At 42.5% G+C, this 18,620-nt stretch overlaps 1 protein-coding gene across 1 annotated transcript in view; it reads right to left on the reverse strand.

Annotated features, from left to right (window-relative positions):
* The window catches only part of KLF12 (Kruppel like factor 12), a 739,644-nt gene that overhangs the window by 301,055 nt on the left and 419,969 nt on the right, over nt 1–18,620 (reverse strand). The window contains exon 3 of the mRNA XM_029603024.1: nt 4,563–5,109. Within this exon, the coding sequence (XP_029458884.1) occupies nt 4,563–5,109 (547 nt within the window). The remainder of the gene's footprint in view (nt 1–4,562; nt 5,110–18,620) is intronic.

Raw genomic sequence — 18,620 nt, forward strand, 5'->3', positions numbered from 1 at the left:
CAAAAAGCAATTTTACTAAAATTGGCGCGAACAAAAGTATGCTGGATTTTATAAGATACGCGTCGGCGCGCTGCCTGTTCCCTCCAAGGGAACAGGCGGGGGGGGTGGAACTTTCTTTCCACCCCCCCGCACCTTCCCCTCCCTTCCCCTACCTAACCCACCCCTCCCCCCGGCCTTATTTAAATCCCCCCTAAATTGTTGGCAGATTTACGCCTGCTTTTAGCAGGCGTAAATCTGCGTGCGCCAGCGGGCTGCTGGTGCGCCATCACCCGACCCAGGGACTGGTCCGGAGGCCTCGACCACGCCCCCGGGCTGGCGCCATGCCCCCGGTCGCGCCCCAAACCGCCCCCTGACCCCGGACATGCCCTGGACACGCCCCCTCCCCCACCCCTTTTATGAAGCCGAGGGACTTACGCGCATCCCGGGGCTGTGTGCACGCCGGCGGCCTATGCAAAATAGGCACGCAGGCCCCTTATGTTCTTTATCTGATCCTGGTTCTTTTCATTCCTTATATCACCTATATTGTTAATAAACTTTTCTTATAGAAATCTACTTTTCCATTTTAGCAAGTTAGTGAATGGCTACATCAAATAGGCGGTAAGACCATAAATCAAGGACGAGTAATCTATTATAAGACAAGAACCCTTTCTAAGATGCCTTTTCACATCAGGGACTATCTTACCTGCAACTATAAATTATAGAAGTACTTACAGTCAGCTAGCCCCTTCTTATTTAGTACATTAAACATTTTTTAAGGAAAAACCATTACATTTTAAAAGAAAGATATTGGTAGAAATAAATGAGCTCTCCACATAGAAAATTCCAGTAAAAAGACCAGCCTGACTGTATCCTCTTAAAAGATTAAATAAAAAAAATACACCAAACTCTTCATCAAGGGCTATGATGCCAGATTTGGGGAATAAATCAAGGGAAATAGTACACAGGAACATGAGGGTTGTGATTCTGTATATTTTCATAACTCACTTTTTTGGTCTATCTGGAAAAGCTATTTCTTCTGATACAAATCAGATGAGACTAATAAGGGGTACCTCCAGTGTTAACAACTTTCAACAATATTCTGTATACAAGATATCTGCCAAGTTCTGAATGAGTGGAAAATACATCTTGATTATTCAGTTTTTACATCAGAAAGGAATTACTTTAAAGCTATGCTAATACAATCCATTATTTTCTATTTCCTCACAATTAATTCCATGTCCTTCACATGGCTTTCTTGTCTCACAGTGGATCATGCCAGTTTCTCTCTTTTGCCCACATATTTCATTCATTGGTGTTATATAAAGTGTGTATATTGTACAATACAATCTATAATAGTGTGCACATATGTATTAATATATCTATATATTATCTATATATAATAGCTTAGCAATTTCATATTTGATGATGCTTCATAATTGTTTGCTGAACAAACTTTTAAAAATTCAATCATTTGTAAGCCAATGGAGCCTCCTGTTCTTAGAGAAACAACGTACAGTACTAGCTAAAGATTTGACCATCTGCGGGTAATCACTTCATTTTTTTTTAATTATATATAAATGTCACCTTATCTGGAAGGGATCTAAGCATTATACAGCAGTATAAAAACAAAAAAATACACAATACATAAAAATGTCCAAACAACATAGACATACCAAACATAAATCTGCACAGAGAACACAATAGCCATTTCCAAAAACCAAAAGCTATAATGGAGTCAAACAAACTGGAGATACAGAGATCAACATTTAGCAGGCCTATGAGTGGGAAAGTTACACAGATGACTATACCTGGGCATTCAGCAAAACATAGCCAGATACATGTTGCACTGAATGAACTTGGTTAAAGTTATCTAGATAAAATTATCAGGGCTATTTTAGGCCTGGTACTTTTCTGATCAGACGTATCTGACTAACTTTAGCCAAGTAACACTAAATATCACAAGCTAAATTCTATCTAGGCCCCTAGAACACCTATCTTACCACCTCTGTCTAGTCTGCTCAATTTTGTGCTGCTAATGATTTACCCAGCCAAACGTTAGCTGGGCAACGGGTGGAAATATTCAAATCTTGGATTTTGTCTCGGTAACTCAAATAGTTATCCAGACAAACCCTTTGAATACCAACCTCAATGTGGATATGACTTGACCAATGACTATGAAGGGGAAAAATAAATTTACCATGAATCAGAAGTATTTACAGCTCAACCGTAAAGCCAAGTTTTACAGAACTTTCTTTTTTTCCTTTTAGCTTAGAAGTGTAGCCAAGTGGACCTGCTGCATATGCTAGGATTTTTGCCACTCCTCTCAATTATATCAGAGAATATACCACAGCCCTGCCACTGCTGCATTTTCATTGACCTTTCCTCATCTTCTTGAAAGCCTGACATAGACATACTGCTACTCAGAGAAAGTCAGCTTTATAATGTCCTCTTTTTGACCCTTTACCTTTCTGGGTATACAAACATAGGCTTCCAAACCTAGTTCAAAAAGCTTGCCAATTTCTTGTATCCTTCTATTCCCCTACTACTTTCCATTGTTCATATTCTATTGTGATTTGAGGTTTCTATCACATCTAATTTAATTCAATTTAATTTTGAACTAAAATTTATAAATTGCTATTTATAAGTAAAAACTAAGTAAAAAAAAAAAAGGGCATGCAAATAAAATAACAATAAAATGTATAGAGCAGATATCATCACAATACAGGAGAAATTTACCATTAATAAATAAAAATAAAAATAAACACACATTAGAAGTCATAATCTTCACACAGATACTGACCCTATGCACAGTTTGTCCCTGAATCATAGAAGCCCAGTGCCTCAATCTATACTTTTCTAAAATTAAGCAGGAACAATAACTCATTCCAATAAACTCAAATTGCTGAACTCTTTAAAAATCTATAATTAAAAACTTTTCCTTTGATGAGTTTACTTTTGTGAAAATAGCTAGGCTGTTATCGCTTTTCTAAAAGCAAGATAATGTGTTTCTTCTCTAATCTTTGGGAATGCATTCAGAAAGTGAGGAGTATACAAAAGCATATTCTCTAACTTAGGCCCAGCTACATTTTTGGACCAAGGGAACTATAAGTAGATCTACTTAGCTAGATATTAAAACTTCATCCATGGGTTGGCAACTACAGTCCTAGAGTACCATAAACAAGTCTAGTTTTCACGATAGCCATAAGGAATATGCCTGAGATATATTTGCAAGCTTTGTCTCCATTGTATGCAAATCCATCTCAGGCAAATTCATTGTTGGATATCCTGAAAACTAGACTTGCTTATGGCACTCCAGGATAGGAAAGTTGCCTAACCCTATTCTAGTCTGTTCATACCAACCTAAGATATCTCTTAAATATCCTAGGTGTTCCATCCACTTGGCCCTAAAAGTAAGGGTAATAATCTTAAATTTGACACTATCCCTAATCAGCAACCAATGGAGTTCCTGTAAAAGGGGGAGGAGTGCTCTTTCTCTGTGAGATTTTCCAAATATCACTCCTGCTGTTGTATTTTGCATAATTTGTTACCTATCTATCACATTTCCTGGAAACTCCACTAATAGGTGCATTGTAGCAGTCCAGAGGTAGGCAACTTTGGTTTTAGGGTGCCACAAGTCAGTCAGGTTTTCAGGATATTCACAATGAATATATGAAATTATCTTGGAAACTCAACTGGCTTCTGGCACTCAAGTGGGATAAGAGTAGGGATAAGAGCAGTGAACACACCATAGTTTTTAATAGGGATGTGCAGCAGGGACGGATTCATCCCATTTGATATTCGTATTCGTCGGGACCCAAATCCATTGCATCTATTCTCGGGGGACCCCGATCCGTTCATTAGTTACATATGTATTCGTTTCCCCCAAAAAACCTCATCCCAACCCTTTAAATTTAATTAACTACAACCCCCCACCCTCCTGACCCCCCCCCAAAGACTTGCCAAAAGTCCCTGGTGGTCCAGCGGGGGTCCTGGAGTGATCTCTTGCATTCGGACTGTTGGCTGCCGGTATTCAAAATGGTGCTGATAGCCTTTGCCCTTACTATGTCACAGGGGCTACCGGTGCCATTGGTCGGCCCCTGTCACATGGTAGGAGCAATGGCCGGCCGGCGCCATCTTGTGCTCCTACCATATGACAGGGGCCGACCAATGACACCGGTAGCCTCTGTGACATAGTAAGGGCAAAGGCTATCGGTGCCATTTTGAATACCGGCAGCCGATGGTCCGAGTGCAGGAGATCGTTCCAGGACCCCCGCTGGACCACCAGGGACTTTTGGCAAGTCTTGGGGGGTCAGGAGGGTGGGGGTTTATTCGTTAGTGATATGTTGTATTCGTGGGGGTTCGCCATACGTTTTGCGACCCCACAAATACAACGAATATGGCATATACGTTGCGGATTACCAATACGTTGCCTGTAGTTCTCAACACATCTCTCCTTTTGATCCATATAACATAATATCTCTAATCAAAATAAATTGTTGGGAAATTCATCTAAAAAAAAAAATCCAATTAAATATCCAGGGATAATTATGATTCTACAACATAAAATGTATTTGTGGTCTTACCTTTTGCATGAGTCCTTCCATCCTCCAATAGTGGTACCACTATAGTAGAATTCATATTTCCTGGAGATCTCACAGCTGTATAGACAACAGGTACTGACTGCACCACTACCGGAATGCGGTGAACATGACTCAGTTTGTTGGACTGTAAATTCATGGGGCTTGAAGGCGGTACTGGATGGATAATGTGCAAAAACTGCTGCCCTCCAACACCAGATGCAGAGGCTACAAGAGGACCTGGAGTTAATACTGTTGGTGCAGATGCTGCTGAAGATACTGATGTTATTACTGTCGGGGATGAAGCAGGACGACTGTAAGATGATGAAGTAGAAGACGTAGAAGATGGCGATGATGCAGATGCTGGTATAGAAATAGGTGAAGATGCAGCTCTTGTAGGTGATATTCTGGCTTTGTTTATTGACAAGTCCACTGGCTCAGTTTGCGTTTGAAAATGGTCAGTAGATAACAAATCCTCTGGGGGTTCCGCCTTCATATTATTTAGCAAGAGAGGGACAGCTTCCATGTCTGGGTAGCTATGCACTTTTGGAGACTGTTGGAGGAAAAATTGGACATGCATCAGTTTATGAAAGCTTTAGACTAGAAAAATTTAATTTGTGTTTGCTTTTGTTAAAAAAGTTACTGCAGAAGATGAATGGCAAAACAAACCCTTATGAGTTATGATTGCACCCATAATTCTTTGGCCTCCTCCCAAAGATAAAATTACCTTGTATCCTTAAATGCATATCTGTATATTTGCTCCCCATGCCTCTGTAAAATTGCAGTTTAATTTTGGAGACAATAATAAGTTGTAACAAGACACCCTAATTAAAACATCAACAAATATTTGAAAAACCTGATTGCACTACAGTTTGGTATGAATATTAGAGATGTGAATCGGACCCGGAATCTGATCGGTTCCGGTTCCGATTCAAATCTTAAAATTTTTATCGTCCGGCCCGATTGGGTTTTTGTTTATCGGCTGCGCTCGATCCGATAAACAAAAAACCCACCCCGACCCTTAAAAACCGACCCCTTAGCTTCCCCTACCCTCCCGACCCCCCCAAAAACGTTTTAAAATTACCTGGTGGTCCAGTGGGGGAGCGGGGAGCGATCTCCCGCTCTCAGGCCATCAACTGCGCTAATAAAAATGGTGTCGATGGCCCTTTGCCCGTACCATGTGACAGGGTATCAGTGCCATTGGCCAGCCCCTGTCACATGGTAGGAGCACTGGATGGCCGGCCATGGCCCGTGCCATTTTTAAAGATGGCTCCCCGTGCTCCCACTGGACCACCAGGTAATTTTAAAACGTTTTTGGGGGGGTCGGGAGGGTGGGGGAAGCTAAGGGGTCGATTTTTAAAGGGTCGGTGGGGGTTTTTTTTATTGGGCCATCGGCGCCATTTTTATTAGTGGCATCAAAATGGCGCCGATGGCCCGAGAGCAGGAGATCGGTCCCAGGGCTTCCACTGGACCACCAGGTACTCGTTAAAAGTTTTGGGGGGGTTCAGGAGGGTGGGGGAAGGTAAGGGTTTAGTTTTAAAGGGTCGGGGTGGGTTTAGGGGTTGTTTTGGTGTGCCGGATTTCCCGCCTTCCCCGCAAATCCCCGATTTACGATTTTTCACGATAAATCGGGGGAATTGCTATTGTATCGCTCACTCTAACGATTTTTGACGATTTAAAAAATATCGGACGATTTTTTAAATCGTCAAAAAACGATTCACATCCCTAATGAATATATGAAACCAAATGTAAAAGGAAACTATGATATCATTGGTTAATCATCATTTCTTCCATTATGTGAAGCTGGTAAAGTAGATGAATTGGTATATTCAAAATGAAAAAAAAAATGGTTTCATAACCACAAGGTATGATATGGTAGTTTAGCTTTAAGGCAAAATGGGAATGGAATACATCCCTAAGCTTCTTGATGTTGCCATAGAAACTGAGTTCTATAAGGATTAAAGCTTAGATCTAGTCAGATACTGTTTTGCTCTGGAGGTGACTGGCTTTGTGTATCTCTTTCAGAGCATCAGCATTATAAAAGAAAACAGTGACACTGACTTCCACATAACTGCAGTGTAGTTTTGAAAAATGTATTTATACAGGAAAATGTCATAAATTCTTAAATACTGCAAACCTAGACCCTCCAATCCTAAATTGTAAAAAGGAAACACAGGGCATTTGCTGTCTTCTAATAAACATTTAATAACTTTAATCCTGCTATGAAGGCAGGAAGAAGAACATCTGATGTTCCCAGAAGGAAAGAATGTGGCACTGTTCTTTATTCCCTGTATGGTAGTTTGCTGTACTGAGCTACTACAGGGTAGAATAATGCAAAGCATCTCAGTTATGGTAAACACAACTTTTAATGTACAGCATGTCTCTTTCGATCTTAGTACTAAAACACAATTCACTACTATTAGCTTGGATTTTTTCTTCCTGGTTAACATACTATAAAATAAAATATTGTTATAGAAACAGAATTGCCCCATGTTTCTGCAGCAGCAATGACTATAAGATAGCAAGTACAGTACAACCCTTAACTCCTTTATTTTATTTTACTATACCACCTTTTTCAGATATCTTTCTTTCTTTCTTTTTTTTTTTAACAATGACCTCATTGCTACAGAAATGAAATGTGGCCATGCTTTAAATACTCTCTTTATAAGCTTATGCCACAGAAACCATTTAATCCCTAATTTGGATTGAAATAGTAATGATTCTGACCATGTACAAAAAAAAAATATCATCTTTACTGTAATAAACGAAAACAAAGTTTAGCATGAGTTTACTATTGCTATTCAGCCAGCAGAGTACTCAGGGTGGAAATTAAATTATACTTATTCTAATAAAGCCTCATTTGTGCACTGGCCTTTCATTTTCTGAGCAGATGAATTTTGTCTGGAGGTCACCATGACTGTTTCTCTTTCATACCTATTACTCATACTTTCTAACGATCCAATAAAAATTAATGTTAGCAGTTGTCATAGGGAGCCTAATACAAATCTTTCAGCTTGAAGAAGTAATTTGCAGAGCTTCCTCTCTCCTCGCTGGCATATAGATTTTAACTTTATCTGATATTATTGTGGCTAGCTGGGGCAGAACGGATATTTGTAAAAGCCAGACCCAATGCAAGTTAGACCCCATAACTGGAGCTTATTTTGCTTCACAAAAGACCTCTAAAGTTCATGTAAATGATTAAGCAGTAGCAACAGTAATATCATAAACAGGGAAGATCTGCACTGCTGGCCTTAGATAATTGTTTAGATGAAAGCCTGAGGGTTGAATTTGCAGCCAGCATGCCTCCAGGTTGGGGGGGGGGGGGGGGGGTGGAGGGGTGATACTTTAACTTCTAACAGAATGGGAGGGTCCATCTCCATCTTCTTTGTCCCCTTCATAAATCATCTGTCCTCTACCCCTCTTGGAGGAGGAAATACACGCAGGCATGGTCCCGTACCCCGAGGAATGTGCCTAGTCGAGCTAAAGGAAAATGTGGACCCGGAATTCCCCCCATCATTTGTGTGCATCCCCTTACAGTACCTGTTATTTTAATGTAGGGAGACTGGCAAAAGTTGAGCCTTTATTTGATTTCGAATTGTAGAAGATACTCTGGGTGGGGGAGGGCTGGGATCTGTCCTGGTTGACATGCCTGAGAGATGTGTTGAATGCTTGAACTTTTAGTAATAGTAAATGAAAGAAAGGAGCATTGTAAGATAATGCATGAACATGGTTGGGATTACGTGGTAGGTGTGTGTGTGTGGTAGGGGGGTGCCCTTAAGGATCTGGGGTATGTGATTGGAGGAAATGGTTGAGCCAAAGGTATAAAAGTAAGGAGATCTTGCTCTTTTTTTCCATGCCCTTCTAGGATAGAGCTGGTAGAGGAAGGGACCTCCAGGATATAGTGGCCTAGAGTAACCAACCTGTGGGTGGGTGGGGCCCAGAGACAACCCCAGGATAGGTGCGGGGGGCCTCAAGGGGAGAGGCCCAAGGCCATGGACTGAAGCAGGTTTTCCTCCTTCTGAGGAAACAAACAATGGAGAAAGGAGTGGAGAAGGGAATGGCGAAGCAGATGAAGACAGGGGCTCTGAGGGTAAAGTGCCCCATGAAAGATCCATGGCATGTTGGAAGCCAGGGAAATGTATATACTGCTGGGTACAAGAAGTGGCAACATAATGGAATGGAAGATGGTAGAGAACTGGGGAGTTGTGAGTAGACCTAAGAGAAAATTGTAGGTCCCTTTTGGATGTGAATATTTTTATGAGTAATGGCTTAGGAAAGGAAAGGGAATGGTAACCAGGACCCACAATAAGACATCAAGATACTAGTAGTGAGGGAAAATACAAGTACAGTCATATTCAGGTCGATTTTTAAAAGCATTGCTTGAGCAAAAATGCCACATGTGTGTGTGTAAATGGGCCGTGCACAAGCAACATGGATTTTAAAAAGACACAAAATACATGCATGTGTACCCATATGAGCATGGGGAACACGGTGGTAGAAAAGGGGTGTGGCCTGGGCGTTCCAGGGCAGGGCCAAGACTTACGCACGTACCTCCATATTTTAAAACTGAAAACCGCAATGCATGTACGCTAGATATCTGCATAACTTTACTGCTGCTCCTGATGAGGAGCAAGTCTGTAGAACTCAAGTTGTAGAGCTTACGGAACACGGTGAGGGGTCCAGGTTAACTGGGCAGCATGCAGGGTGAAGAACCAGAGAGGGCTGAAAGACCTCAATATTAACTGGACAAACTGGCGGACTAATTGGAAAACTGGGAATGTGCCCCCTCACACAAACATGTTTTAAAATCTTCTGACATACGCGAGTAAAAGCCGACAGATTTTATGGAAGACACACATGTGTGCTAGCTGTGCTCGAATCACCTCTTAAAATTAGGAGTATACTTTCGCACGGTTGTAGGTGAATTTTCAAAGAAGTTACTCATGTAAATGTAACATACTATAATCGGAATTTTCAAAAGCCACTTACACGTGTAAAGTATATTTATGCAAGTAAATCCTGTGGACAATTCAATGGCATATATTATAGCAATTTCCAAAAGCCCATTTATATGGGTAAAGTGCATTTATATGTGTAAAACCCATTTTTAAGTGCATAAATACTTTTGAAAATCAGGCCCTATGTGCATTTTACAACATACATGGGTAAGTGTGCGCATAATTTACAATTCCTATGTATCTTCACTCGTGCACCAATATACACGTGTATGAGTACACGTGCACTCATTTTACGTTTCCCATCATTCTGTGGGGAATGATAAGGGGGTGATAGGTAACTGACTGTAAGTCTATAAGTGCTTTCAAATATGAGTACCATTCTGTATGAACATAAAGGGATGTTTGGAATCCCATGAATTCTGATTTATTCAGTATTTATAATTGCACCCAATTTATTCTCCTGTAAATAGTGCTGGTTACCTCTAGAAATAAAGTTTGAAGTTGTTGGTTATCTAGAAGTGATGTGTAACTGGGTTTATTATAGTACAGTACCAGCACTAATGAGATGTCATAGGGCTTGGGGTTCATATAGATAATGAGGTTGATGACTCTCCCTGACCAAAGGGTATAACTTTCCTTCCTACTGGGCACTCTGCAGCAGAAGATGCCTAGGGACAGTGTGTATATTATCAAGAATGTCCTCTAAAGGAAACAATTCTTGCCAGAGTAAGATTGCAGAGAACATTTATATGGGAAGGCCATACGCTGGAGGCATTTAATGACCTCTCACCAGTTACCATATGAGAAGTAATAACTAAGCTTCAGAGTGAGAATGAGTGCTACAAATGGCTTTTCCATTTGGTTTTTCAATGTAAATAGCACAAATTTCAAAGACAAAACTCTCAAAGAAGTTAAGATCGTGTTGCACAGAGTGGATTTGATTGCTCCTGATCCTGTAGCGGGAGAGAAGAAGAAGATAGCATCAGCTGCACATCCCCAGCAAGATTTTTCCAAATGACAAAGAGAAACAACAGGAGAATCAAAAACATACTAAATGCTGAAGAAATGTTGAAATAAGGAATCTTATGCAGCTGACATTTGAAGAGGAGATCGCTGCTGTTTTAGCATCTGAAAGTCTACTATGTGATGAGCCTGGACATTGTTAAACAAAGTGAAGATTTATTTTTTTTTTACTTTGTTTATGTTTGCTTGTCTTTTCTCTTGTTCTTCTTTCTCTCTGGTCTGCTGGTATATGGTTGATGTCCTTGGTGAATTAGAGGGCTAAATGTTGATGGGTGAGAGTCAATAATGGTGATTTTTGAGTGGAAGGGAGTGCTTAGGATGGATTGTGTACACTGATTTTGAACATAGGCAGTACATCTGGGTGGTGGTGGGGTTTCCACTGTAGGGATGCTGCCTAGAATGACAGAAAATTGGTGAACAAAGGGAAGGGGGCCTAGGAGTTGGGGCTAGAGGGGTTCTGAAGGGTTGAGAGGGATGGGGAAGAGGGGAGGAGGGGAGGGAATGGATGGTATAGTGGGAGGGGGAGGGCTATATATAGGGGAAGGGATTATAGGAAGAGGGAGTAGAGTACTGGCAGAAGGGATTATGCATGGTGGGATAATATGATCAAATGGCATTGCAAAGGATATTATCACTGAATGTTTAGGGTTTGAATATCCCAGTTAAAAGACAACTGTTGTGTAAGGAGGTTACTAGACTGAACACAACTATTGTCTTGTTGCAAGAGATGCACTTTCAAAAAAGGGATGAGAGATTACTGAAACCCAGGGATTATCCTCAGATTCTCTTAGCATCAAACTGTTTCAGGAATAAACGTGGAGGTGCAGAAATTTTGTTTCATAAAACTTTCAAGGCCTTGACGTGGAAGTTATGAGCAATAGGGAAGGCAGATGCATCTGTGTGAATATGAATGTAGAGGGGGAGATTATTACGATTGTAAACATTTATGCTCCCAGTGTGGATCAGGCAAATTTTATAATGATCTAGTGGTACAGTTGCAATATTTGTCAGGAGGCTTGTTATTTTTGGAGGAAAATTTAACTTAGCCATCAAACCAGCTCTTGACATTTCCTCCAGGGGGATGACGACACACAGTAAACAGAGGGTCAAACAGTGTAAACTGATCGATATATTTAATCTGATGAATGTATGGCAGGTCTTGAATCCAACTTCGAGATGATATACTTTTTATTCAACTCCACACTCCGTCTATTCTAGGATTGATAGGATTTTTGTTACTTCCTCTCTAATGGCACAAGTTAAGAAAGTAGACTGTGAAGCTATGGTTTGAGCAGATCATGCTCCAATGTGGGTGGAGATCACTGGCTTCCAACAACCTATTCAGAGAAAATTTTGGAGATTGAATGACACTTTATTTAGGGTTGAGAAATTAGTTCAAACTATTGAACAGGAAATATGTGATTATTTCAGCTTAAATGGCAATGGAGAGATAAACACTTCAATAGTTTGGGACAGCTTGAAAGTGGTAGTGAGGGGAAAATTGATAGCAAATAGAGATAGAGAGATGTAGGATAAAAGAGAGGGAGAAAGAAGCAAATGATTTGAGATGACTTATTAGAAGCCTAGAAGATAAGCATAAGATAGTGCTGGGGGAATTCTGCACTACTGTGGAGATCAGAAATTGCGCAGAATTCCCCCTGCACAGAATTGCCAAATTCTGCGCAGAAAATGGCAGAGGAGACCCCAGCATGCCACAAACAGAGCGTGTGCCATTTGTGGTGAAGATGAATGCTCTGACGCGCTGTTCACGGTGAAGATGAAGGCCCCAGTGAGAGTGAGTATGTGTAGAGAGGTGTGTGTATGTGTGTGTGTGTGTGTGTCTGAGAGAGAGGGGGAGGGGGTGGGGGAGAGAGGGTGAGAGAGGAGAGGGGAGAGAGGAGAGGTGAGGAGTGGAAGGGTGAGAGAGTAAGCAGGGGGATGAGAGAGCAGAGGGGTGAGCAGGAGGGTGTGAGAGAGAGAGCAGGGGAGGTGAGAGAGCAGGAGGGTGTGAAAGAAAGCAGGGAAGGTGAGAGAGCAGGGGGGTGTGAGAGACTGGGAGTAAGCAGGGGGGTGAGTGAGAATTGGGGGGGGGGGTTAATGTGGGTGCCAGAGAGAGGGAGCCTGTATGAAGAGATTGTGGAGTATGTATGAGTGTGAGAGAGATTGGGAGCTGGTGTGTATGAAAAAGGGATTGTGTGTGTATGTGAGGGTGCTAGTCTATATGAAGTGATTGTGTATGTATGAGAGAGCTTGTGTGAAGGGGTGTGTAAGAGAGAGACATAGGTAGCTTGTGTGAGGGTGTATGCATGAGAGATAAAGGGAGCTTGTATGGGTGTGTATGCGTGAGAGAAAAAAGGGAGATTGTGTGGGTGTCTATGCAAAAGAGAGGGACCCTGTATAAGGGGATGTGTGTGTGTGAGAGAGAGGGCCCTGTATGAGGGGATGTGTGTGTGCGACAGAGTGAGGGAGCCTATATGAGGGTGTGTGTATGTGCACTAGAGAGAGGGAGCATGTGTGTGAGAGAGGGAGGGACAGAAGGAGCCTGTGTGAGGGGAAGTAATGAGAATGGGGTCAAATTCTGAGAGTGGCGATAGAATGGAATGAGTTGAGTCTAGAGGTGGTGGGGAGAGATATTGGCAGGTGGAGCAGTTGGGGCCTGAGAGGGCAAAGTGGCCAGGGGAGTAGGGAGAGCGAGTTGAAGAGACACTCTTACAGTGAATTTCTAGGGAAATTCTGCTCAAAATATTTAAAATTCTTCATCTTTAAGTAATAACTTTTTTCTGTATTAATTTAAATTGTATTTACTTAAAGGTTGTCATGTGAATTGTGTTATTTTGACCAATATAAAGTATGCAGAATTTAAAGTTTTGTGTGCAGAATTTAATAAGAAAAGAGGTTTTAGTACTGCACTGAGGTAGTTAAAAAGGATGAGGAGAAAATTAAAATTGTTGGTGATAGATGAAATAGAGCATCACTTGTGTTTGGTTTGCCAGGTGTATTATGAGCATGGCAATAAATCATGCAGATTACTGGCCTATGAATTAAAAGCCAGGATGACACAAAATCATATCACTCAAATTAAATCTGGGACTGGGATCCCTCAAATTTTGCAATGGTTTCAGGAGTCTTATCAAGAACTCTATTCTAAGGATTGAGGGATAATGAAGGGGGTCATAACTGAAATGTCCTTACCAGTGTTATCACAGGAGCAAAGAGAGGAATTGGTTAGGGAGATTTCTGAAAATGAGATTTTTAAAGTGATAAAGTTTTGATGGTAGTGTCACCAGAGCTGGATGGTAACTCCTGATGTTTTTATAATAGGTTTGAAAATCTGTAGGTCAAACCCTTACAAGACATATTTAACTCACTGCTCAGGGTGGAACTCTTCCGCCGTCAATGCAGAGATTTCAGTTTTCCCGAAGGAAGGTAGAGATAAGATTAGCTGTGGCTTGTATGGACATCTAGAAGTAGATATTCAAAAGACATTTAGATGAATAATTTAAAGTTATCCATCTAAATGGCAAATTTTGGGATTTTTAGCCTCTTATCTGACTAGACTTTAGCCAGATAAATCTAAAATCTAGCCAGATAAAAATAGAAGCCTATTTGGGGCATAACTGGGAGGAATTACTTATCCGGCTAACTTCAGATCTGCTATTGAGCAGATCTAAAGTTAGCTGGTTGTCTTATCTGGCTAACTTTAAACTTATCCTGTATATTCAGCTGCACTGCTGCATCATTGAATATCCTTTAGAAAGTAGTAATTTTTTGCTATGGATACCTAAAGTTATTTATTTGCAACAAACATTTTTTTTTTAAGAAAAATAGTTGGTATACATCATTAGTTTGCATAAAGGACAAATGATTATACATGACCCATTATAGTTGTAAGGAAGCATTCTAAATTTTCCTCAACATGGATGTTATGAAGGCCCATTTCATCACTGTATGGCTTATATAAGAAGCAATGTTTAAAATGTGAATTGAATCCTGGTTTTTCTTTTAATTAAGTGCCAAACATAGCCAGACAAATGCACTGAATTTGAACATGAATATAAACTATGCAACACACATTTAGTATAAATACTACTCTCATGCTCTTAGGCTAATGGAAAATATGTGTACAAAAATATACTTTAACTGTTCAAAATATTATTGTCTTAGACTAATCCTTTACAGTATACAGTCTGAACGATGATACAACTCTGAGAGAAAATCACATAGGTGTTGATTTTCATAAGATCTATCTGGCTAAAATTGGGTTTTACCCAAGTAAATCTTACTCATTCAGAATTCTTCCTTTGACCAGGCTACATTTTTTCAGGTAGTTACCTTCCCAAATTTAGCCTGAAAAGAAAAGGGGGTGAGGTGTTCCTGGGGGTCGGTTTTTAAACTACAGCTGGGTAGCATGATACTCAATACTACCTGGGTAAGTACAGCACCAGAAAACCTAAAGCTGATCACGCAAAAGTGCAGTCAGACTTTCTGCAGACCTGCTTTCTTGTGGTAATAAGCTGGCCACAATTCCCTGGACTGGTTTTAAATTCCCTGGTGTGCAATTAATGAAGAACGTATTACTGATAGACGAGAAAGAGAGACCATCTATCCTGGCTCATTTTTCTTTTTCTCCTCAGACTTTGTGTTTTGTCTGCATGTTCCTACAGCTCTACTGCATATTAACTATAGTACTCTCTGCATGACTGGCAGAGAAACATTTGGCTAGATATAGTACAATCTAATTTGCTGCTCAGAAACTCAAAAACAGTATTTTTCACATAAATTGTAATGTTCTGATGTGCATTCAATATAATATAAGAGTGCTTAATTAGAAGTGGTTGTGGGAGGAACATGAGGTGGTAATTAAACATGTGCATAGCAGGTTGTTCAGATATGAATATGTGTAGTATTTGTAGCTAGTGATATGAGTATTAAATGCAGTATAAGTGAATTATGATTGATAAGATACTGTATCTCTTATATATCACAATACCATTGCTTCAACTGCATGCAGTGCTGGGGATTCGTTGGCCCATCTTTGAGACAACAGGAGGCTGCTCAATAATTATGAGGTGGCATACCTATTGAAAATGTGTTGGCTGCAAGTTTAAGCGTGTGAGCTGTGACTGAGTGGCAGAGAGAAAGGGAGTTAAATTCTGAATGGGTGGAATAGAAAAGAGAAAGCAAGATGTATAGGTTATACTGGAGAATACAGCTCCAAGGAAATATAAAGGCCCTTTTTAAATGGTGAGCGCTACTAAGCCAGCATGAAAAAGCAACTTGGGTATTTCAAAACATCTTTTTGCTTATAAAACTTTCCTTGTAGAGTGTGCATGAATTGTAGTGTATAGCAATTTTAGGTTAGTGTTAGAGAATTGTCTTCAATGCCATTTACGTGTATAAAAAGCGATTTACCAGCAGAAATTGCCCTTCCTCAATGCAACTAGCAGTATGAGCCGAGTTCCACACCATTTTATTTCATTTTATTTATTTAAAAACTCTTCTATACCGTCGTTGAGTTGGATAACCGTCACAACAGTTTACAAAAAGGCACGATAATGAAAAAATATGAGTGGTATAGATTACAGATTAACCATGTGCCATCATAGAACGGTAACAATTTAGTATAAAAACTATGGGCTAGATTTTAAAAGCCCTGCATGGTAAATCCTCCCAGATTTATGTGCGCAGGGCACTCGCGCGGTGGCGCGCCTATTTTGCATAGGCCGCCGGCGCGCACAAAGCCACGGGACTTACGTACGTCCCGGGGCTTCCTAAAAGGGGCGGGAATGGGCGTGTCTGGGGTCAGGGGTGGGCCGGGGCGGGTCCGGGGGTGTGGTGACGGTTTGGGGGCGGGCCAGAAGAGCAGTCCCGAGTCCCCCAGCACTGCGGCCTGTGCCGGGGGATGCGAGGCGGCGCGCGCAAGTTACGCCTGCTTCAAGCAGGTGTAACTTGCCCAACAAAGGTGGGGGGGGGGGGGGATTTAGGTAGGGGCTGGGGTGTGGGTTAGGTAGGGGAAGGGAGGGGAAGGTGGGGAGATGTGGAAGGAAAGTTCCCTCTGAGACCGCTCCGATTTCGGAGCGGCCTCGGACCTTCGCGGCTGGAGACGCCGCACTTCGCGACCCCAGGATCCCAAGATGCTGATGGCTCCACATGGCATCCGCCATTTCCTGCCAGTTTCGCCGCGCGTGCGAGAGCGCTCACTTTGTGCGTCCAGCACCCGGAAGTCGAGCCCCGCCTAGAATGATGACGTCACGCACCCAGGGCGATTTAACCGGCGCCCGGACGCTGTCTCATCGCCTTGCAACGAGGTTCACTACTGCCATGTAGTTCTAAGTTGCGCATCGTCTTCACAGAGTTCCTGTCGCTGACCTTGGATTGCCTTGACTACGCTTTGCCTGCTGCCTGCCTCTGACCCTGGTTTGTTCCTGACTACGCTTTGCCTGCTGCCTGCCTCTGACCCTGGTTTGTTCCTGACTACACTTTGCCTGCTGCCTGCCTCTGACCCTGGTTTGTTCCTGACTACACCTTGCCTGCTGCCTGCCCTGATCTTGGCCTGTTCGTTTGCCCAGCCTGCTGCCTGCCACTGATCTCGGCTCATCCCAGGTCCTGCTTCAGCCTTCAGCTTGCTCCAGTTCCTGCTTGCTACGGAACCCGTTCCAGGTTACAGCGTGTGCCAGCTCCTGCTCGTTACAGACTTTGTTTCAGGCTACGCCTGCTCCTGTTTCCCGCTGGCCACAGTGACTCTGTTGCTTTCCTCCGCCTGCCTCAGTATACGGTCTCCTGCCTACCAAGTACCTTTGGACTTCCTTGCTCTCACCCCTGTCACTGGACTCTCTTTATTGCCCAAGTCCCAAGGAGCCAGAACCCTACGGGCTCCTCCTGGGGGGTTCCTGGTTCCCGGGTGAACACCTCGAGCCTCTGGCTCCGCCTCCCGGCCTACCCTATCACTCGAGGTAGGCCGGCCCAAGGGTCCACTACTTCGCCTGCAGTATTGGACTGCAACAATCTGTGCTTGCGAATATCATTGCCTGTAGAACTGTGCGAAAATTGTTTAGCATTGCATGTTGGCCTCCCTGTTTCAATGATTCACCCTCTGGAAGTCTTGCAGAATTCTGCTGCAAGGTTGATTTGTAAGGCCAAAGATGTGACCATGAGCCCCCAGTATTAATCAATCTTCATTGATTAACATGATGCTTGTGTTTAAAACCTTAAAATCTGAGGGTCCTGGGGGAGGATCCAAGATGGCTCCCTGAACGGAGGCAAACTCAAATGCTCCTGCAGATTCTCCAAACTTTCTTTGATTATCTTAAGATTACAGCTTTAATATGCCACATAAGAGAAAAAGGAAAGTCAGGGTGTATCCACCTGAACCCTAACTTCCCACAGGACAGCGTACAATACCTCAGTTTGCTTCGCCCATATTGCAATCTGGGGTTCCGAGCCCCGCTGGCGGGTTGGGAGGAGGAGTCCCTTCGCCCCCTGGGGAGATATCATTGAACCCCCCCTCCAGAGCCGCAAGTACAGCTAAGAGCAACTCCTCCTTGCGGTGCTGAGCATGTGGAGTCGCCAGTGAGTGATGTCACAATGGGGCGACGCTATCAGGTGGACAGCTTAATGCTGCAGTGGAAAGGGAGAGGTTTCCTTTTCCCCCATGCATCCAGAGGTCTCAGCGAGGAATGGAGAGAGAAGTGAGCCGTCTTCGCAGATGGGAGTAGGAGTAGGAGAAAGAGAGGTAAAAAGTAGGGATGTGAATCGTGTGCCCGATCGTTTTAACGATCGGGTTTGGCTGGGAGGGGGAATCTGATCGTTAGGGATGTGAATTGGGATCGGTTCCGATTTCAATTCACATCACTAATTCTTTTTAGTGAGGCCCGCACCGATAAAAAAAACCCACCCCGACCCTTTAAAATTACCCCCTTAGCCTCCCCCACTCTCCCAACCCCCCCCCCCCCGAAAACGTTTTACACATACCTGGTGGTCCAGGGGGGCCAGGGGGAGCGATCTCCCGTTCCCAGGCCATCAGCTGCGCTAAAAAAAAATGGCGCCGATGGCCCTTTGCCCTTACCATATGACAGGGTATCAG

The sequence above is a fragment of the Rhinatrema bivittatum genome, chromosome 5 (genome assembly GCF_901001135.1).
Source record: "Rhinatrema bivittatum chromosome 5, aRhiBiv1.1, whole genome shotgun sequence".
Classification (NCBI taxonomy): Eukaryota; Metazoa; Chordata; class Amphibia; order Gymnophiona; family Rhinatrematidae; genus Rhinatrema; species Rhinatrema bivittatum.